This window comes from Pagrus pagrus (assembly GCF_965226575.1).
Source record: "Pagrus pagrus genome assembly, chromosome: 5".
Lineage (NCBI taxonomy): Eukaryota > Metazoa > Chordata > Actinopteri > Spariformes > Sparidae > Pagrus > Pagrus pagrus.
This window is the reverse complement of record NC_140189.1, coordinates 35,779,870-35,802,307: the sequence shown is the minus strand read 5'-3', so window position 1 is coordinate 35,802,307 and position 22,438 is coordinate 35,779,870. Positions and strand designations below refer to the sequence as shown.

The window sequence follows — 22,438 nt, the reverse complement described above, 5'->3', positions numbered from 1 at the left end:
AGTTCTTTAAATTATTTAAATAGGCCGTTTTTTCAAGAAGGCAAAGGTACATAGATTACATTGAAGACTTCGTGTCATTGTGTTTAACACCCACTAATAAAAAGTACCAGTTTTTGAAGTGAAACGTTCAATGCTTAGCAGGGCCCAGAACAAGATGATGAAGGGCCTGTACGGCACATTATTTTAAGGGTCAAAGGGTCCTTTTGGGCCCCACCAGGACCAGGGCCAGCTGACCTAGTGTTCCACCCCTGTCGACGGCCCTGATGCTAGTATTTCAGTTTGTAGAATCTGTCTGACCAAAACTGCATTTATCTCTTTAAATTAACATAGAGTGAATCTACACTAAAGTTATAACAGAAGACTATTTATTTAGACCTAACTGCCTAATAAGCTAACACACTGAGTTAAAAAAGTTGAATTTAAAAACCTCTTTATTGTTGTAGCTGTATAATATACACATATATGTAAATATATTACGCTCCTCATTGTGATGAGCCCTTAAGCAACTTATGCTAGTTTCTAACACATAAATCACTTTTGTCTTTTGAATGTAAACTGTTGTTTGTTTAGAAAATAAAGTCAAGGGAATATGTGGGACAGTCACAGTGACTATGTAAAAATTAATTATTATTATTATTATTATTATTATTATTATTATTATTATTATGTTGTTGTTAATGTTGGTGCGGTGGTTTGTGGTTCTTTTATATATTTATTTATTCATTTATTTATTTATCTCTATTTTACTCCTTTATATTTACCCGCCTCCTTCAGCGCGCACAAAATGACACTTCCGGTTTACCCGGAAGTAAGCATAATTCCCAAAGATGGCGGAGCAAGGTCCGATGGCCATAGCGATGCGGCTACGAAATCAGCTACAGTCCGTCTACAAACTGGACCCGCTGAGGAACGAGGTGAGTGGCCGTGTTGGTACAGCTCGCTTGCGCCGGAGTGGAACCGTCCGGGGAGTCGGAGCTCGGCAGAGGCGAGTTAAACACGCGTGTTGACGGGAGATCGTTGTCGTCTCCGCGGCGCTGATGGAGAAGGAGCCGGAGCAGCGCTGGAGCTGTGAGGGGAGCCGCGTTTGAGCATGCGTGGACGGTCGGAGTCCTCCCGTGTTGTTCTGCCTCAGCAGCGGAGCAGCGTGCGGAAATCCGCTCACCTAACTGTGGTTCTGCTCACTTTCACACACATTTTCAGCCGTTTCGTCAGTTCTTCCGGGAGTTTACTTGTAGTTGAGGCGATGTGTGAGTGAAGTGGAACGGTGACGGCCGCTGCACTCCGCGGGTCCTCTCCCCTCCACTCCGCGGGTCCTCTCCCCTCCGCTCCGCGGGTCCTCTCCCCTCCACTCCGCGGGTCCCGTCCGCTCCGCGGGTCCTCTCCCCTCCACTCCGCGGGTCCCGTCCGCTCCGCGGGTCCTCTCCCCTCCACTCCGCGGGTCCCGTCCGCTCCGCGGGTCCTCTCCTCTCCCCTCCGCGGGTCTCTCCGCTCCGCGGGTCCTGTCCCTCGGCTCCGGTGTAATGAAGTACCGGACTGGAGCTCACCTCGTTGTTCTCGCACTTGGACTTGTTTGTTCCGATTTGTTAGAACTTGCGGCCATTGCGTGACGTCCATCAGTCTGATAACAAACTTGAACCCTGACCCACTTTACTGTGAAGGAGACGGACGGGGAGTCCGCTCACATCCTGCTGTGTTACAGTTGGTAGTTGATTGTTCTTCTCATAGACATATATGTCTATGGTTCCTCTTGGTAGGAAAGAGCTTCATTTGCAACGGGGCTTACTTCCTGGATACACACGGAGGTCAAAGGTCAGGGTCAGCTGGCTGTTAGAAGCAGCAGCCCTGGAGGAAAGACGTGGCAGATGTAGGATTTATAATTTAAGTCAATTTCACAATTAACAGTAGTGGCAGATTGTAATGGGACGATTTCTGTACTTCATTGAACTGTGGTGGGATGGAGTGTACACACACACACACACACACGCACACACACACGCAGTGCCATTTGTTCATCTAGACAGAGTATCTGGGCCGATATTCAGCATTTTTCCCATTATCAGTCAGATTGCTGTTAAAAGTAATTAATTAAAAAATGTGCTTTTTGTAACACGTCTCAATTAATATCCTATTGACAATAAGATAATATGAATCTGCAAAGCAACTAGTACCTAAATAAAAAAAAAAAGTTTTTTCCAATAAATGTAGTGGAGAGAAAGTATAAAGTTGCAGAAAACGAAGATTTTCATTTTCACTGCAAATGAATAGCGTTTCCAAACATCGGCTGTCTGTCTCTTTGATTTCTAACACTCAGTATCTGTATCGGCCCTGAGAAAGCCACATTGGTCAGCCTGGATTATTATTATCTGGATTATTTTGGGCTGAGTTGACAGTCTATGGGAGAATTCTGCCTCCTCTCAAATATAATGGAACGACTGGCCCTCAGCTTGTGATGCTCATAATACCCAAAAAATACATTTGAAAATCTTAAGTCTCTTTCCAGAGATCACGACCTGGTTACTGAAGATAACCCACAGACCTTGTTGTGAGCAGTTTCATATAAGAACAATTGTTTTCTCATGAACTACAGCCCACACAGCCTCTCATCCTTGAGTAGATGCACACTTCCTTCTGCAGAGTGATATGATGTATGTTAGTAGAAACAAAATAGTTCCTACATGAAGCAGCTCACAACAAGGTCTGGATTATATTGAGTATCCAGGTCATAATTTCTTGAAACAGCCATCTCTGTAGCCTCCAAAACTCAAACTCACACCAAGACAATCTATAAATAAATACCCCGACAGTGAAGGGGAAACGTGTGTTTTTGCTTTGGGGGTGAACTGTCCTGTTATGTTCAAACTCAGTGCTCATATTACATAATAGATGTGCTGCTTATCCAGTTTGCCGTTTTCCAACCTGAGCAGAGTTCAAATGTTGGTGGATTCACTGTTTATGGTCACATTTCTGTTGGGCCATCTTGATCTCACAGGACAAAAACTTAAGATATGTTGTGTATCAATACCTGGTTTCAGGTGAGACGTTTACTTTGAGTTTAAAGCCTCATGGTGTAGGCTTAAACTCATGTGCTCATTAAACTGTTTGTGGGATGAATACACTTTTAAACCAAACGTTGAAAATGTTTAAAACACCTTTTTGTTTGTCCCTTAAGGAGGAGGTCAAGTTGAAGATCAAGGACCTGAACGAACACATTGTCTGCTACCTTTGTGCTGGTTACTTCATAGATGCCACAACAATTACAGAGTGTTTGCACACCTGTGAGTTTAAACAGAGCTGAACCAAATGATAATCTTTGTTCCTGCTATTAACTTATGAAAGTCTTCACAATATGCTAATGTTAAGCTGGAAGAAGTCATCAGATTGAAAATAAAATGCCTCTTTTCTTCTGCTCTACAGTCTGTAAAAGTTGTATTGTGAAATACCTGCAAACGAGCAAGTATTGTCCAATGTGCAACATCAAAATCCATGAAACACAGCCTTTACTCAACCTCAAACTGGATCGAGTGATGCAGGACATCGTCTACAAACTGGTGCCTGGACTACAAGAAAGTACGTAAAATCACACTCTGTATTGTGCTCTCTGAATCTTTGCTACGAATAGCTGTAAAGTCCTCATGACAGTCAGTATTTAGATTTTGGCACTTCAATCCAAAATAATAATGTTGTGGCAGTACCGGCAGTAAAATGCTTCCAGGCAGTCCAACCTACATAAAAACATGTACATCTAGAGGGGACGCCCAAGGTCCTCTGCTTGGACAATAAACCAGCAAACAAATGCCTCTTCAGGGATGATCAAACTGAAAGGTGCTCCTACAAGCCCCAGTGAAATAACATGTCAGACTGAAGGTGTGTATAAGGTTTCTGGTTTCAAGGGGTTCAAGAATAAACAGTTTCCTCACTAAATGACGTGAAGCAGCCAAGAAAACACACCAGGGCCTCAACAGACCAGAGTTTCTGGCTGGTAATCTAAGGGGACGAGGTTCTCAGTGAGTCAGGACAGATCCAGAATGAGTGTTGGGGCCACCTGGTGCCATTCACCACCTCTTTTAAGCCTTCACAAAGAGGTGTCGTCACACCATGATTGGCTGGGAGGGAAACGCCCCGAGCTGCTTCCACTCCTCAATCAGGAGTCAGTCTCCCACCTGCACACAGGTGATCTGAATCACCTGCAATTAGTCCAGAGGGATTTTGAAATCAGCTCAAAACAAAGAAAGATAGCAGGTCTCAAACAATCAGCCTGTCTACAGCTGTAAAGTACAATTTAACTCTGGTAAAACATATCCTATTGCGTTGTTGCACTCCCATTGTTTGTTAACATTACCAGCTGTTTTAGCATATTTAAAAATCCTTATTGTAACTACATTTGTCATGCTTTTCTCATATTCATGTTTAAACAGGTGAAGACAAAAGAATAAAGGAATTTTATCAGTCACGTGGGTTAGAGAGAGTCATCCAACCAGCTGGAGATGGTAAGTCTTCAATTTAATGTTCTCAGTATGTAATTAAATCTATTTTTAATAAACAGATCATCATCTAATTTATGGATTTACAAGACTATTCAAATGGTAACAAAACGTAAACAGCACAATGTGATGTGTGTTATCGGATAAAAGCCGTTATTGGACTATGAAAAATTTGGTCTTATTCGGCGCATGTATACCGTTATCCGCTTTCTTTCGTTCTTTTACATCTGCGCATTTGTCAAAATGTAAAAGAAGCCAGATGTTGTTAAAACGTGAGCGGATGCAGATGCGTTTTCTGCTCATGCATAACGTGAAGACAGAGCGCATTGTTCAAACAAAATCCCACATAAGGACGCCCTGCCCGGCGGAGACGCCACGATAAGCAACGTCGTGATGACAGGATGTTTTTGAAAAACTGTTTTACATCATGTACTTCTAAGAAATCCAACTAATTGACTGAATCATGAAAACCCATTTTTTCCATTATTTCATTACTAAAGTGCATGTAAACATGTCAAATCAGATTATTATCATAACCTGATTATTCCCAGTTACCAGATTATTGTGGTCATGTTAACATGCATGTCTGAATGACCGGAGGACAAATAATTTTACAGTTTCTGCTGTTGGTTTATGTTAAACAAGCTGGAATAGAAAAACCCAGCACATCCTGTACTTCACAGGGAGTTTCTCCAGTACCAGACAACTGTAATCAAGAAATGGAAAGGTTTTCATGACGCAGCTGTTGGTTCAATCACTGTTTGGTTTTCTGTGAGAGACTGTAAAACTGCCATTTGTTTATGATTAAATGTCCTCAGTTTGCAGCTGGTTGCTGTTCTGTTGTATAGACTTCATTGCAACAACCTGCCAGTTAACCACAAAGTGAATAATGTGAACTCTGATTTTAAATTTGAAACCATTTTCTTCCATCTCACTAGATGCTGTACCTGATGCTACAGGTTTACCATACACAAGCTTTGACCATTCAAAAGCCCACTTCTACAGATATGATGAGCAGGTTTCACTGTGTTTAGAAAGGCTAAGGTGAGCTTTTATCACTGTTGGAGGCATCTAACTGTGCCTTTGTGTGTGTCTCATGCAGAGGTGTCAAGTAACGAAGTACAAACACTTTGTTACCTTACTAAAGTAGAAATTTTGGGTAGCTATACTTTACTGGAGTAATTATTTTTCAACCGACTTTTTACTTCTACTCTGCGGGGGCGTGTCGGTCTGATGGTGTTCACTGTCTGATAACTGTACAGATCCTTCACTCTACAAAATATAGAGAAATGTCCCACAAAGCAACGTTACATGACCATACAACAGTAACGTAGTAACTGGTCGTGTCTTTGGCAACTTATATGAGGGAAAAAAAATACTGCAGTTATTTGTGGAGAAGTGTCTGTCCGACCGACTCTTCATCACGTTTCTGCCTGAAAAACAGCGTCTGTCCCCGGCAAAAGCCTTTAACTTGCCAACTGTTTGTCGCAGTGAAGACTTCAGTGAACTTTCCCCCATAAACAGCCTCCCGCAAGTGATAGTCAGACAGCGTCCCGTTTACTGATGGCGATTATGTAATTAAGAGAAAAACCATCGCCCCTGCACATGACACAAATCACGTCGCACTCCAGCAAGGACATAGCAGACTTTATGTATGTAGCCTAGTACGAAGATGTCCCTGTCAGAGACACGAGAGAACTCGAGCAAAATGTCACAGATGTTAATGCTCAGTAGTACATATATGGTTCTTTAATGTATTTGCATGGTACTAAAATGCGCTCATTTACAATGGGCATATATGAGGCTGAAACAGGTAGCCTAGTGCATCCCAAATGTTTCAACATTAACATTTTAATATAACATTACAGTCATTATGGCCTTTAGAAACATGTTTTTTGGGGGAGGTGGGGTAGTGCACTATAGGCCCCTGTGGCGCGGCCTAAGCTTTTGTCCTTAATGGCATTTTTTCCCCTTACATTACTTTTATACTTTAAGTAGTTTTGAAACCAGTACTTTTACACTTTTACTTGAGTAAAAAGCTTGAGTTGATACTTCAACTTCTACAGAAGTATTTTTAAACCCTAGTATCTATACTTCTACCTGAGTAATGAATGTGAATACTTTTGACACCTCTGGCCTCATGACATCCAATCCATATTGGATAAGACCGACAGAATACAAATACAATATGCTGCTGAATGTGTCAGACTTTCAAGTTAAACTCATCAACATGACATTTTACAGTCTGTTTTTGTTTTGTCTTTAAAGTTCATCGCTTGCTGCTAAAGATAAGACAAGACTTACTCTCCAGGTAAGTCATGTATAAGGATGAATGATCCTCAATATGTTAACCATTTTGTTTCAAGCCTGTGTATTTGTTGAGCTGGTTATAGATGCTTTCAAAGCGACTTGTCTCACAGGTTTGCACAGCCGAGCTGAATGTGTCTCCAGGGGCACATTTTTGAAGCCTTAACAAGTAATTTTCTGCCCTTAACTGCTAAGCAAATACATGGCACAATGACATCTGCAGCAACAGCAGAATTCATCTCTCAGAGCTGGTTACTCTGGCTGCCTCAAACTCAGAGAGACAGCAGGGATAAGTGGGTCACCAGTGAGGCATATAATCATTCTTTATTTCCAACCAAACTGCTAATTTGGTTATAATTGGAGATGTTATAGTGGTTTGAAAAAGAGATTCAGCAACAACTTTTGAGGCTAAATGGCTGAGATCTTAACTTTGTGGTGACTAGGGTGGACTCTAAAATTATATGAATCCAAACATCACATCCAAACAGTGTATTTGTCCGACAAATGCCTTGTAGCCTTTAAATTAATTGAGGCACCAGACAGCTAAAATGCTGCAGTGCGAGTGTCTAAACTTTACTAACTCTCATTTGTGGCAAACTCCCCAAATGTTATATAAAAGAACTGAAGATAGGTGGAAAATGTTAAGTGCTGCTCTGCATACCTCAAAATCCATTTGAACATCAATGACGAGCTGATCGTGACTATTATCCCTTTAGTTTTCTGTCCTGCATGTTCAGTCAGTGTTTCCTTATGCTTATTCATACACATTAACATCCTGGCAATTTAAATGCGCGTGTGAAACATGCCTGCAAACCAATTTCAAACCCGCTAAACTGAAAAAAATGCCTACCTTGTCACTTACTACTGTTACTACTGTGGGTTTTCCCCATGTGGTTGAATCCTCTTGACAAGCCCATTTATATATACACACACACACAACCACACATAATGCTTAACTAAAACTCATAGGATGTGTCACATTTCACTACTGTACTTGTACATTATCCACACTACCCACCCAACATCATCATGCATACTGCAATGATTCCGATCAGCCAGCAGAGGGCACCCTTGTTTAACAGACGACTGTGTGGTGCTCAAATCAAGACTCAGTATTTTACTGGTTTAAATATGTTTGTTTAAATATGTTTTCAACATAGCAGATTTTTAAAATGCTGCACAAGTCAAACCAGTCAGTTAGGGTTAGTTTGAATGTGGAGTGAGAGCTTTTGATGTTAAACTCTCTCTATATATACTCTGGTTCCTTTGAGCTTCGTACATGGTTTTACGATGTGAGAGACATATTCAAACTTGAACATAAACACTGGATGTGTATTGGGAGTTTTAGTGAAGTGATCTTATGACTGCAGCAAGTGTTTATCGTCCTTCATGTCCTCTTTGACCACTGTGTGAAATTAAAATGTTGTTTATTGTTGTATCTAATGTTCCCTTGTGTAATGGCAACATGCAGCGTCATTGGCATCCTTCCTGGCTCTACAGATGCAGTTGAATTTAACTCTAACCTCCAGTGTGAACTTATAAAATACATTAGCCTGCAGCAAGGACCACGCTCATTAAAACAAAAAGCTTATTCACACCAGGGGGTTATGTTTGTACATGTCCTTGCAGTGTTCTGGATTTGAATCAGACTCTCAGCGTTTGTTACATGCTGTTCTCTGCTTGTCCAGTTAAAATAATTTTCTGCCTCGGCTTATAAAGAAATACTGTCTCGCACTGCCTTAACGTTGCAAGAGAAGTTAGCGTTATGGCTTGAGAGCTGACAATACGTCAGTTGGGATGGAAAGATGTCCAGCAGTGAAGCAAGTTTTTCTTCACTGTAAATCTAATGTAACAGGAGTGCACCGCACCCTGACCATCCACTGTTACTGGGTTAATTCCTGGAAATGTGTTTATGCCACCAGAACAGCATGTTTGTGACACTGAACTTTGGCTGCATTATAAAAACACTATTGGAATGCTAAAATTAAAAACAGCAGTTGAGAGACAACAGCATGTAATTCTAGTTTTACAAGCAAAAAGAAAGAGACGAGCTTTTTATAAACCAAAAATATTAGTCTACTCTCTGAGCAATAAATACTTCTGCCAGACTAGATACCAGCAAGCGAATGACATATCCAAAAGTAAAATGAGTGGAAAATATCACGCACGTCTTCACCTGCTTTAAGAACAAGACATCTCCCCGTAGCTCTGCAGTGGTCTCCAGAGCTGGATCCATAACACACAGATATAGCTAGTCCTGATTTATTTGAATTACCCTCTGGACTCCAATGTGTCATATTGCTCATCTGAAGTTTTGTTTGACCTCGTCTCTCTGCAGCAGAAGTTTGTTCGCTGTTCTGTCCGAGCGGAGGTGAGACACCTACGGAAAGTGCTTTGTCATCGGCTAAACGTGGAAAAACACCAGGTCAGTCAGAAATGATCTTTGAGTTGATAACACAAAGACATTTATGTGCACATGACAGCACATTAAAGATTTGTCTATTTATTCAGCCGATGGTAATGAGGACAAACGTGAAGTACTCATGGCGCTGCATTAACCACTTCATTCACTGCATTAACCACTTCATTCGCTGCAGTATCCTCTCTCTCCTTGAGACAAAACATCATCTATCTGATGGAGAGAAAATGATGGAAGACACATTTTTAATTGCCAACAATTATACTTGAATATTTATAATAATAATAATAATTATACAATTCATATTTCGTTGGTGATTATTTTTGCAACATCCAACTAAGAAAGACTTGTTTCATTCAGAGGTTCCTTTGTTATTTATTCGGCATGTATTGGTGCCTTATTGGGTAACATTTGACTCACTCTCAAATTAGACTGTCTTATATGGAAGTCAAGAACGGCTGTGCTCTCAATTTAAAATAAATAAATAAAAAACAAAAGAAAATCTGTTCTCTTAATCTCATGAGTAAAATATTTAATTTTGTCAAGATAAAAAAGTTGTTTTCTCAGAGTAACTTTTTAATTTATCTTGAAAACGAGGCCAGTTTCTCCAGACAACGATGACAACATGACGCAGCTCTGAGTTTCAAAGCAAACCGTATGAACATTTCCGCTGGTGATTTGACATCTGATTATTTACATTGTGGCTGATTATTGTCAGAAGCAGAAGTGAGACTTTCCATTAGGCTACAATAATCCTTGTTGGCACAGAAACTACACATATTGGTAGGTGTTCAATGGTATATTTAAGTACGTATTCAGACTCTGTTAATCAATAATGGCCTGATGGTCTGACATGTTCAGCTTAAAGCAGTTGCTATAGTTGTGTAGACGCCATCTATACATTCTGGCATGCCACTGCTGATCTGGCTGACTAAATGATTGGCTCTTGATCTGAGTTAATGGTATTCAAAAAAAATTGCAAGCACAGCTGTTCTCTGCTTTCGTAGTCTGAAACTATTCCTACAGAAAATCATCATCAAAAATTCTATAAATCTGATTTAGCCACACTTAAACATGTTGTCTTGATGACATTGTCACTGTCACAAACTCAAAGAATATTTTGCAAGTGTGGTTTCAGTCGGTATTTCTGCTGCATTGTTGCTTCTTCCACTAACGGCAAACAGGTTTCACATAAAAAAAATATCGCAGATGTTCCTTTTCGATTCCCTTTCACATCTGTTTGTGTGGTCTCCCTATAGGTCCAGATGTTGTTCAATAACGAGTCTCTGCCTGATCACATGACCATGAAGCGGTTATGGCTCTCGCACTGGTTTGGCAAGGTACGGTGAGGCTACTGTTAACTAGTGCCAACAAAAGTCATACATTCCTTCACACTTGAACACATTTTCTTTCCATTGTATTTTTATTTGGGAAATGAGGATAAAGTTCACAGTGGTTTACTAAATACTTCAGTTCAGTGGTAATGTTGTAGTAATGTTGTGTTTGAGTCATTGGGATCTATAAAACAGAATGAACTTTTATTTTGTGATCTGTTTTTTAAGATGTTAATAGATAAATAAATCTAATGTTGAATGTTTTCCACCCACATATAATATTTTGAATGTTTTGTCCCCCAGGCGCAGCCGTTAGTCCTCCACTACACCATCAAGGACAAAAGGAGCAGATAGGACTTGTTTTCACTCTGAGGACAGCTGTACATATTTTGTACCATACATATTCTATTTTAATAGTGTTTGTGTACATATACTTATTTTCCTTGTTTTGTATTTTTGACAATAAATTTAAAATGTGAAAATAATATCTTGTGTTACTTTCTCACACGCAGTTTGCTTTCATCTACAACGTCTTCAACGCACAGTGAGTGTGTCACATGATCCGACCTCCTGGACAGGTTCCCAATAATAACTGTTTTATTTCATCTTAACTTGATTCTTAACACTTTGAATACCTTTTAAAAGTCCAGTTTGTTAGAAAGTTAATTTATGAGTCTCATCAACTCGTCAAGAACTGAGACTCAACAATCAACTGGACCCTTAAATACTTTGAGTAGTTTATATACTTTAGATGTCTTACATTACAAAGAATTATTACATTTTGGTTTTAATTATGTCACAGTGTGATGAATGTCTTTTGCAAAGCTGACCTCCAGTCAGTTTTTAGAAACAGAAGTAGCCAATGTGACGAGCCGTGGTATGTTTAGGTAACATTAGTATGAACCACCTGCATTTCACAACCAAGTGGAGACTGTTGCATTAGCCGTATTATATAGAGTATATATAGAGTGTGTGTGTGTGTTTTTTATATATATATATATATATATATATATTATATAGAGTGAGTATATAGGCTATATAGAGTGTATGTGTGTATATATATATATATATATATGTATGTGTGTATATATATATATATGTATGTGTGTATATATATATATATATATATATGTATGTGTGTATATATATATATATATATATATATATGTGTATATATATATATATATATATATATATGTATGTATGTGTGTATATATATATATATATATAGTATAGGGTATATAGAGTATGTATGTATGTGTATATATATATATATATATATTGTATAAAGTATAGAGGGTATATATAGTATATATATAATAGAGGATATATAGAGTATATATAGTATAGAGGGTAGATAGAGTATAGAGAGTATATATAGTATAGAGGGTCAGGAAAATGTTAAAGCAACACTAGGTAGTTTTTCGACCTTAAAATAATATTTCTAAACTCAGTTAAGTGGTAGAATAACGGTTAATAGGATGAACGGTGACGCCTCTGCAGCCTGAGGGGGGTCGCGCCGGCAGAAACCGCACTGCGTAACCTCCCTGAGCGGGTAGCGACATACCTGACGTAAAGAAGTCTAGTGCGACCTGCTTTACAATGCGTTTATTCGTGGGTGGATTTAGCCAGCAGCTACTTGGATTTTTTGTAAACCAACGCCATGGCCAAGCCAGCTAAAATAGCCAAGAAGGTATTGTCTGAGGAGGCGAAGAAAAGAAAAAGAGAGTGATATAACATGAGCCGGACACGGATAAATATTAGACCAGCTTACGCTCGGTGGTGCGAGCTGAAAGAACTGATGGCGACCTAGCCTTGAGACTACTGGATTTGTAAGTCATATATTACATTTATACATATTTATTATCTTACCGACTTTTACTTTGAGTTGATTTGTTGTTATGTGGTGTTCATTGGGGCTCTATTTGTCCAGTTTATAACCGTAATAAAGCCGGGAGATAAGCTAATGCTGTCCGTTTGGATAGCTTGCTCGTTTTCATGTAGTGACTGTAGACGATGACTAACTTACTAAAACACTATGAACGTCTTGTCTTGTTAAGTTGCAGATTCCTTAGTTCATGCAGATAATCAACGTAATTGTTGAACAGTGTGGTCAGGAGGTAACGTCAGGCTATTGTTGTAATCGGTAACGTTAGCATGCTACTTAGCTACTGTTGCCGTCCCGAGTTGGTTGTAGTTATTGCACCAAACACAACGTCAGCTTGCACGTTTTCATGTAGTGACTGTAGACGATGACTAACTTACTAAAACACTATGAACGTCTTGTCTTGTAAAGTTGCGGATTCCTTAGTTCATGCAGATGATCAACGTAATTGTTAAACAGTGTGATCGGGAGGTAACGTTAGCATGCTACTTACTGTTGTCATACCGAGTTGGTTGTAGTTATTACGCCGAACACAACGTCACTTGCGATCGTATTCAGTAACTCCCGAAAACGTTATATTTTCAGACGTTACTAAACACATTCACGCCCAAGCGTCGTGTTTTGGAAGTAACTTAGTCGGTGCAGTCACTACAACCAACTCGGTATGAGAATAATTCTAGCATGCTAATGTGCTGTGCAGCCTATATGCTAACAAACTACCAACTGCTATCTCTGAATCTAGCTTGTTGTTGGCACTCGATTGAGGTTTTTTCAGACGATTTCGTGATTCGCCGGCTCCGTCAACAAATTCACGCGTATTCATTTTCCCCAGGGATGCTCATACAGCGACAGTATTTACGACTCTAGTAACAGATAACTGCGCTTCTCAACCAGCCGGGGGTAGTAATGAGTCCAAACTACCTAGTGTTGCTTTAAGGCAGCTTTTCACAGCAGTTTTTAAAAATCATATCAAGCAAACAAGCAGTGCTGTAACATGATGTCACCGTCTTGTATTTACGATGTAAACGTAAAAATGTAAACGACATAGATTGTTGTGATATGACACCAGCTGCTTTCTGACATGATTCTTGATTTTTTTGTTTTGTGTATGTTTTATTGTTGTACTACTTTGAATCTCAGCAGAAGTGAGTAAACTTTTCACCACAAATCATCAGAGAAATATCTTTCTGTATTTGAAGCTCTTCTGGCAGTCATAGAAAACCTGAGTTTGTGCAGATATGTCCATATCCGCTTTATGCCTCTGGACTTTGCATTTTCTCCAAATCTTCTTCACAAAACAGCTCAATCTCTGTCAAGTTTCATAGGGAATGTGAGTGGACAGTAATTTTAAAGGCCTACCACGAATGTTGGACTGTGTCTTGGCCAGCCATTGTCGTTTTGAAGCCACACCTGTGTAGCTTCGACGTTATGTTCAGAATTACTGTTTTACTGAAAAATAAACCACCTCCCAAGTTGTAGTTCTTCTTCAGACTGCAGCAGGTTTTCCTCTTGGATCTTTCTGTTTTTCTCTACTTTCCCCGTCCCTCTGGGAACTGCTGCAAAGAAATATCTCCACAGAAAGATGCTGCTTCTAACAGGCTCTTTGCAATATAAAACATTATCTGGCTTGCAGTGTTTTGATCACACCAAATGTAGTATGATGTTCAGAAAGTTGTTACTTCTCTTCCTCTTTGTTTCAGTCTCCTACACACATTCACATCATGTCTACTTGATCGTTAAGCTGTGACTGATGAATCTTTGCAGCAGCAGTTTTTTGTGGCTCCCATCTTGACGATGTGACTCGTTGCTCCTTCAGGATCCACACAGATCTCCTGCTGACGTCCCTCTAAAGCGCTCTTCTCTCAGACTTTCAGCCTGTTGGAGGCAGATTTCCAGCTGTGCCATGTTTTTCCATTTTTTTCCGTGCCTTGGAAATTGCTTTCTTTGTCACAGATTTGTTTGTGATGTTGTTTTCATTATTAATCCTTCTAGATCCGCGTGGAATAAACTGATCTTGACTCAATTTATTGTGCAACTTCTAAAAACTGCACTCGTGATGGTTGAGGTACATTTCACAGTGTGTGGGGGGGGGATGTGGGCGATAATTTCTGTTCTCTTCTGTTTTGTATTTGTCTTCATTCAAATCAAACTTCTGTTTTTACTTAGATATTGAAAATATGATTTTGTTCCAACAGTGCCAAAACAATCTAATCCACAAAATGAATCCAGTGATTCAGTATTGTGAAATAATGAAAGGAAAAAAACAAACGAATATGGTAAAAAATTCACTTCCCATCTCAACATTTTTTGTGTATCTCGTGATCTTGCTTGAACAAAATTAGACAATCTGTGGACAGAAGGTTTCACAGGCCTGCTTGTAGATGTGAGATAATTAAAGTATTATGGTTTTGCTCTGTTTTAAGGCAACCTGAGCTGAGATGACTTAAAGCTCCTTAGTGTCTCAGTCTCATTCCCGACTCGTCAAATACTGACACTTTCAGATGGCGGCCGACCCGAGCGACGATCCAAAGTGTCAGTATTCATGTCTTACTAACAGGAGCTTTAAGGAGTTTAATCCATTCATCACTGCATTTCCATCAAGTTGTAGGGAAAAAAGAGGCTGAAATATCCTCGAGCTTAAAAAAAGTCAATCCTACATTTCCAATAATGCACCTCAGTAGCATTTTACTTCTGACCCTGCATGTCTCATATCCTTCACACTCCCACTTCATAAGGCAGGATTGATGTTATAGATTTGTGATCCGCAAGATAATCCTCATCAGGGTTATATATTAAGACTAGGGATGTTACAATATACCAATACTGACGATAACTGATATTTAAAAATTAAATATTGATATCATGTTAATGATACACATATGATGAATAATCCAGTACCTCTTGAATCATTTCTGTTTCTTTCCAGTCTTACTTTGTTATAGTAGGTGGTGGTAATGCACCTGAACGCTTGTTGCCTCGAACCATAAAACAGAAGGCGAGTCACTACCACAGTGCACGGCTACTTCTGCCACACAAAATCACATGACGGAGATTATTGCTATTGTAAATTCTTTTGGCCACAATAATTGTGTTGTGAAAATGTGATATTGTGACATCCCTGATTTAGACTTCAGAAAGCTCTCTAGAGCCGCAGAGGACATAAAACAAGAGTTTCCACAGGAGCTGTATTTCTCCTAATGCAGAGTAAACTCAGCTCCATCACGACTGGATGTAAAAGCATCTTAAGCCAACTGGCATTCCACCTCGTCTTTAAATGTTTATGTGACACACTAACTCTGGTCATTTTTATTGTACACTTTAGAGGCGTGCAGAGAAAACGGTATGAAAAGGTATGTTGTAATACTGCAGGCTGCACGGTGAAGACAAAGATTGCAAAAACGTGTCCATGCAGACCCTGTTCGTGTTCACAGAACTTTACTGACACACTCTGTCTCCCTGTACAGAGCTGTTTGCACAGAAGACAGTCCTCCCAGATCAGCACTAGGTGGCACACTTGGTGCTTTTCAGACATGAGGCTCTGATGTGTGTGATCTTGTCCAGAGTGAAAGCAAAGACTCTGATGAGCTGAGACCGGCTGATAAAATGTAAAAGACCGGTAGTGTTTTCTGTCTCTGCAGACTGCAGCAGCCACAACAGTCCAGTGGCTCTTCACTTAGTTGCACAAGCAGCATCTTGAATGATGAGAAATTACAAAACCAAAAAACAGTAAATGTGCTCAATATATTTTTGTTTAGATAAAACAACTAGTTGGTATTTTTATTTCAAACCTGTTCAAAGACAAATATCAGTGGTTGGTGTTGGTTTGGATTTCATATGAAAGAAGAGCATGTGTTCATCAAGGGCAGACGAGCGTTCTGTTTTACTGCAGAGGTCATTCACCTGGAGTAGAGTTGACAGATCTTCCTATGACTTAGGAAAGAAGCCCCAAAGAAACGTTCTTCTTTTCAAAAACCAGTTTGTGCTTTGTTTGTAGTTGATCTTTTTCAAATGTTAATAACCTTGACGACATCCTGACGTTTATTGAACCTTTAGCTGACCCAGAGCCGGCCTCTGTGGCCATGTTTTTAAATAAAGAATAAATTGAACTGAAAAAACCTGCACAACATACACACAGACATACAGACATACACACAGACACACACACACACACACACTATCCCCCAGCTGCCCTTATAAAGCCCGAGCGCGTCTCTCCGGGGCGCTCTTATGTTGAAAAAACAATAATCCCCCAAAGCTGTGACCTTTAGGCCCAGATGTTGGACCGCTCGTCAGATTTGAACTCACACCTTTGGGCTTTAGTTCTTCTGATATTAATACACTGGAAAAATGTGCATGTAGCAACAAAGAGCTGAGCCACTGACTGTTTGTATAATGCACGTGTCACTGAATGCACCATCATTTAATTACATTCTAGTGAAAGAAGTCATACAAACTGAGATTGAGTGAATCTGTAAAATAATAATAATCAATCACAGTTCAATAGCCTAGTCAGTTGTTATGTAGGCTATACTTCAGATTTAAATTTCAAAATAAAAGAATAAAATAAAACACAAGTACCTCGAGGAAAAAGATATGAATGCTACCAACAATAAAGGAATAATGTTACAGTTTAATTACTTTTAAAATCAGAAGGTCCCAAACAGTTTAATTCTTGCATATTGCAATATTGTGCATATTTTAATGAAGAAGTGTGATCAGGCCAGTTTGTCCCCTGACTTGTATTTAAAGCTCCATCCTCCATGTTGTGGGTTCGGTTCGGGTTCGGGTTGTGACAGTGCACACTGATGCACTCTGGCTCCAGAATAAAAGGCCTGCTTGACTTTTCAACCTCCACGATTCCAGCTGATTACTTCTATTGTGAGCTGCAGCCAAAAACAATCTGTCCTAACAAGACTTGGTTTCCTTTAAGTCTCACGGTCTGTGGGCAGGGTTCAGTTTTTAAGGCCAGACTGCAAAAAGATTTCATTTGTTCCCACGATGTTTTTAATTAAGCCTGAATATATTGTAAAGCAGCTTGTGCCATGGAAATCATTTATTACAAAAAATGTATATAATACATAATAATCTATGATTAATACGGTTTTTTAGAGTCAGTATTGTTTTAAACAAAAAAAATCCACTTCGAGTGTGGAAGCTGATTTTTATTTCTTTTTCCTCGAATCACCAAAACTTATTCTGTGAATGAAGGGTTAACAATTCATACATAATAAACACTGTTTGTTTGTTTATGACTGTTAATGAAGAAGAAAACGGTCTCAGTGAAAAAAATATTAATAAATATTGAATTAATTTAGGAGCTTGCAATGAAATGAGAATAAATCTCCACACGGTTCATGATGAAAACTCCTGACATGTTTGAAGATAAAACGTTTTTTATCAATAAATACCTATGATAACAAACACACACACACACACACACACACACACACACACACACACACACACACAGCTCTTGATCCCGGTGCAACACTGTTACAAATGGTCAGCAGCAGCAGCAGCACGTCGCGTTTCCACCTCCTCCCATCCTCCCTGTATTCATCAGGAGCTTCACACCAACACATTTGTTATTCATTCATTTGTCTTCTTCTTCTTCTTCTTCTTCTTCTTCTTCTTCTTCTTCTTCTTCTTCTTCCCAAACAAACCGAGTGACAGAGTCCAGAGTGGCAGCTGCGGCATTATGGCCCACAGCTCGGTGGAAGCTGTTTAATGTAAAGCAAAGGCGGGTTAACCTAATCAATCATGTCGACCAGTTGTGTTAAAGACGATTCATGGAAGGAGGAAGAAAACATATGGCGCAGGGGTGGAGAGCAGCTTTTCTTCACACCGCGGCCGGACCGGGACCTTCTTGTGACAAGACGCATTCAAAGCCCGCAGGAAGAATGGGAAGAAAGGCTGCGGACGGCTGCTAATTGAAGTCATGGCACTTAAAGGCTGAAAGCAGGGGTCAATTATTCAAAGGGGGAATTTTTTTACCAAGCAGGGCAGATTTAGGTGAATATTTATGTATATCCTGAATCTCTCTGGATAAATCCACATATTAGTCCTATTATATTCTCTTTAAGCATTCATATAGGTGGAGTTTACACATTCAAGTTTTCCTTTAATATTCCTTTAAGTTTTCTTCTCAAAGTTATTTTTTTTTACCTTTAATGTAGGAACGGTCCCTTTAAATCATATTTTTATGCTGATTCTCACAAAATTGTAATTTAGTATTATTAAATCTTTTTTGTAATTTTTATGCACAATGACACATCCAATCTCACCGGAAGCTTCTTGAAATATCATATAACCTTTATTTACATAGATGCTGATTAAATAGAATGTTACAATAAAATTATCGAATAGGATGTTTGGTTTATATACACAACTCAGCGCTGCGCCGCGAACAGGCCTGCATGCCTGCACACACTGAACACATAAAGGAAATTAATTTAGGGCTCAGGAGGGATGGACGGACACGTCGAGCCGGCTGTGCATGTAAAAAAAAACAAAGAGAAGAAAAGGGCTTCATTTAAATATTTGGCAGAGTCGGAAAAAATGCGAATAAATGATAAACAAAAACAATTGCACAACTTTCCATCCCTCCTCCAAAAACGAACAAAATTAAAATGCTAACACAAAGTTCAGTGTCACTGTACCAGAACAGAACATATTCCTCAAATATTGTGTTGAATCTTTAAACGACAGACTTGGAAGGTTTAACGAGTCCGATTAATAAATTAAAATGGAGAAAAAAAGGAAAAGGAGGAGAAGAAAAAACTTTCCTGAAATGTTTTTATGTATATATTCTCCTTTTTGTCAATATCCGTGCAAAAGTTTGGGAAGAAAAAAATGCCCCCTTTTAATATTCTTTTGTCGTCGTTGCTTATGAAAACCACACAGCTCTCCTGACTGTCAATCGTCCACCTCGATCTCCTCGTCGTCCTCCGAGAATTCATCCGTGGTTTGGTCTCTGGACGAGGAGGGGGACTGTGGGAAGGCCCGGTGTCCTTGGGAGGTTGGGGAGATACTGGGCGACCTGGCCTCGCCGCCTCCGCCCTGCTGCTCCTCAATGTTCTCCATGCTGACGAGCTTCTGCAGCGTCTGTGGGGTGATTTTCTTTAGCGACTCCACGTCCGCTTTCATCTCCTCCAGGTCGCGCTTGAGTTTGGCCCTGCGGTTCTGGAACCAGGTGATGACCTGCGCGTTGGAGAGCCCCAGCTGCTGCGCGATCTGGTCGCGGTCGGCAGGTGAGAGGTACTTCTGGTACAGAAACCTCTTCTCCAGTTCGTAGATCTGGTGGTTCGTGAAGGCCGTCCGCGACTTTCTCCTCTTTTTCGACGTCTGCCTCTGTCCGAAAGCGTTGACGTGCTCGCGACCTTGGAGGGGTGGAGAAGAAAACAGAGAGGAGGAATGAAACGAGCGCGAGGGTCACTTTCTCTGGAAACTCGGGCAGCCACAGAGTCACTGCTGACAGGCCTGTCCGGCTCACGTGCCCTAAAAACAACACATTTATTTCACTTATTCCATGAAGTCTGCGGAATCACCACCGAGCGGAGCATTTTAAAGAGTGGTCAACATTGCTATAAAAATAATGTCCAATAAAAATAAAGAGAAATTATTCATCCCAAAATCCAGAATCCAGAATCACATTATTTGAAAACAATAATTTCTCCAAATATGAGACTTGTTGGTTTCATTGTTCTGCAGTGAAACAGAAATGTACATATTCAGTGTGTCATTAAAGTCGATCTGTCATGTTTTATCTAGCAGCTCTACATGGAGGAGGCCATGATGGCTGATCGACAATATATTAGCCAGTTTTAACGCTTCATACATCACATGCATGCGTATTTAAATGCGTAAATGTGTCATTTCCCTGCTCTTTTCTTATATTTTACGCATTCTTTCACAGCTGTCTGAGCATTTCCACATTTAGGCTCAACACAAGCCCAGCTAGCACGACTCTCAGCTGTGTCTGCTGATTATCGAGCCCGCTTCCCTTCAAAAACAGCTTCAAAGTTGTTTAATCCATCTTGGATTTAATAATTTGCATTAAAAACACAGCGTGTCTTTACCTTCCGCTGCCTGGATAACGCTGACTTCTAGACCCTTGAACGTTTTGCTGGCCAGCTCCTCCAGCGCGCACAGCGGCGACGAGGGAGTGGTGATCCCGTTCCTCGCAGAGTTGGAGCCCGTCACTTTCTCCAGCACTCTCGGCGGACAGATACTGGCCACCGACTTCTTTACGGAGGGTTTGTTAAGGATATCCTCAATGCTGAACGGCGTTAAAGGCTTGTTGGAGTTGGCCGGCGGCGGCAGCTGGTCCAAGGGAGCCCGTCTCCTCTCGTCACCGCCGGACTGTAACACAGAACCTGCCTTCATGTCTTTACTGGAGGTCATCGCAGTCCCGAAGAAACGCTGCTTCCAGAAAAGTTGGTTATATCATTCAAATGGCGGTTTTAAAGCGTCCACAAGCGTTTCGACGTTCTCGTAGACCCCCTCTATATTTTGACGCTCAAAGCTGAATGCAGCAACTTAGCTCGCCGGAGAGCTTTGCTCCAAAATAACCATGCTTCGGGCGTAGTTGTAAAGGCAGCCGGACTGTATTCCCCTCAGAGAGTCGCAGTTCCTCTGCCAAGCTCCATGTAGATCTTTATGCAGTAACAGACTGGAGGGGGGTGAATCCCTGCAAGGGGAAAAAAGCTGTCTCAAGCAGCAAGAAAAAGAAAGCGACTGCTAACGAGTTGTTGTTGATTGGGCGAAGTTCAATTAGAGAAACACTACACTACTTGCTGACCCGCTGCTGCGTCTTAAAGGGCCGGACCATAATAACTAATTGGACGTGGGGAATAGGAGGAGTCTGTTGCTGCCGAGGAAGAAAAATGCCCTGAAATGTTTATGCATCTGTTTCCCTCTGCTGGTGTGTTCCTCTAGAAAGGGAGAGTTGGTGGCCATTAAAAAAAAAACAGCCACCAGCATCTTTGCACTATGGAAAAGTTTGGAGGAACAGCGAGCCAACAATGGTCTCCAGCCGTGATATTCATTTTGTCATTTTCGTGCGTAATTACGCATAGAGCGTTATGCGTAATGTGCGCATTAGTCACTATGTTGAACGGGAATTTGGCTGAAAATAGCCACAATGAGCACATCTACGGAGCTGATGATTTGAAGTCTATTAAAAAGATTTGCCTGCAAGTAAACAGAAGCTGTTCAGGTGAACCCGGTGTTCAACGCGACAGGTGATGGATTTTGCTTTTTTGTTGTTTGTTTCTTCTTTATGACAGCAGATAGACAATCTCATCTCAAGTAAAAATATAAACATTCATATTTATGTTTATATCACTCTTATCATCACCTGGAGGTTTTAAAATGGCTTCATCTCTGAGACTGAAGCCACAAAGTCTTCATATTTTATATTATATATAGTATTCATATTTTAAAAACACAAAAAGAGAAAAGACAGACTCGTTTCATCTGAGGGTTGAAGTTCTTTCTGTTGATTTTTCATTTTTGTTCATGCGTCTTATCCCCCCCCGTATCAGCCTCGTTCAGCGTGACCCTGCAGGTAAAACCCGCAGTGAGTGTAATTTAATGCGCTAGCGTGAAACAAGCGGATAATAAAGGTGACGCCGTGCCGCGGCTCAGAGTCTGAGGACGGAGAATGTGAATTTTACTGATGGGGTTCGGGATGTGAAGAGAGACAAAACGGGGACGAGCTGGACTCCGAGGACAGCGGCAGGTACGTCTGCTCAGAGGAAACACACCTTGTTTTATTTCAGCCTGTTGTCTCCCATTCGTTTTTTATTCGTTTTAATGCATTTTAGAGATTGTATTTAACCTGCAGGCATGAACGAAATATAGATTTGAAAATGTAAATTTAAAAGAGATGAAGATGAGATTCAGCTGAGAGACATTTTCGTGAAATGGAACAAAAGCTTCTTCTGACAGTAGAACAAGGGATTTAAATGCACCTTAAACTGCAGGATTATAATAAATGTGCCAGCTGCTG

The 22,438-nt window shown here is 40.4% G+C and overlaps 2 protein-coding genes across 3 annotated transcripts; one reads left to right on the top strand and one right to left on the bottom strand.

Moving 5' to 3' along the window:
• The first annotated feature begins 800 nt into the window (after positions 1-800).
• pcgf1 (polycomb group ring finger 1) lies at positions 801-11,026 on the top strand. Of its 2 annotated transcripts, none has more exons than XM_084352492.1 (9): positions 801-914; positions 3,170-3,275; positions 3,415-3,567; positions 4,416-4,487; positions 5,420-5,525; positions 6,750-6,792; positions 9,130-9,213; positions 10,467-10,547; positions 10,845-11,026. In XM_084352492.1, exons 1-9 carry the CDS (start codon positions 828-830, stop codon positions 10,893-10,895), a joined length of 783 nt encoding a protein of 260 aa, XP_084208618.1. In that variant the 5' UTR covers positions 801-827; the 3' UTR covers positions 10,896-11,026. The 2 variants fall into 2 exon arrangements, with proteins under 2 accessions (XP_084208618.1, XP_084208617.1); XM_084352491.1 differs by having other exon boundaries at positions 804-914; positions 9,127-9,213.
• Positions 11,027-18,726: 7,700 nt separating this feature from the next.
• On the bottom strand, positions 18,727-21,170 carry lbx2 (ladybird homeobox 2). Its single transcript, XM_084352814.1, has 2 exons — positions 20,505-21,170; positions 18,727-19,805 (listed from the first exon to the last, which is right to left on the bottom strand). Exons 1-2 carry the CDS (start codon positions 20,827-20,829, stop codon positions 19,342-19,344), a joined length of 789 nt encoding a protein of 262 aa, XP_084208940.1. The 5' UTR covers positions 20,830-21,170; the 3' UTR covers positions 18,727-19,341.
• Positions 21,171-22,438: the final 1,268 nt, after the last annotated feature.

What these genes read in the sequence shown, in the direction of transcription:
- pcgf1 (XM_084352491.1), top strand. Translation starts at nt 828, where the DNA reads ATGGCGGAGCAAGGTCCGATGGCCATAGCGATGCGGCTACGAAATCAG. An exon ending in GGTGCCTGGACTACAAGAAA is followed by an intron (nt 3,568 to 4,415) that starts GTACGTAAAATC and finishes ATGTTTAAACAG; the next exon opens with GTGAAGACAAAAGAATAAAG. An exon ending in TCTCGCACTGGTTTGGCAAG is followed by an intron (nt 10,548 to 10,844) that starts GTACGGTGAGGC and finishes TTTGTCCCCCAG; the next exon opens with GCGCAGCCGTTAGTCCTCCA.
- lbx2 (XM_084352814.1), bottom strand. Translation starts at nt 20,829, where the DNA reads ATGACCTCCAGTAAAGACATGAAGGCAGGTTCTGTGTTACAGTCCGGC. An exon ending in CGTTATCCAGGCAGCGGAAG is followed by an intron (nt 19,806 to 20,504) that starts GTAAAGACACGC and finishes CACCCCTCCAAG; the next exon opens with GTCGCGAGCACGTCAACGCT.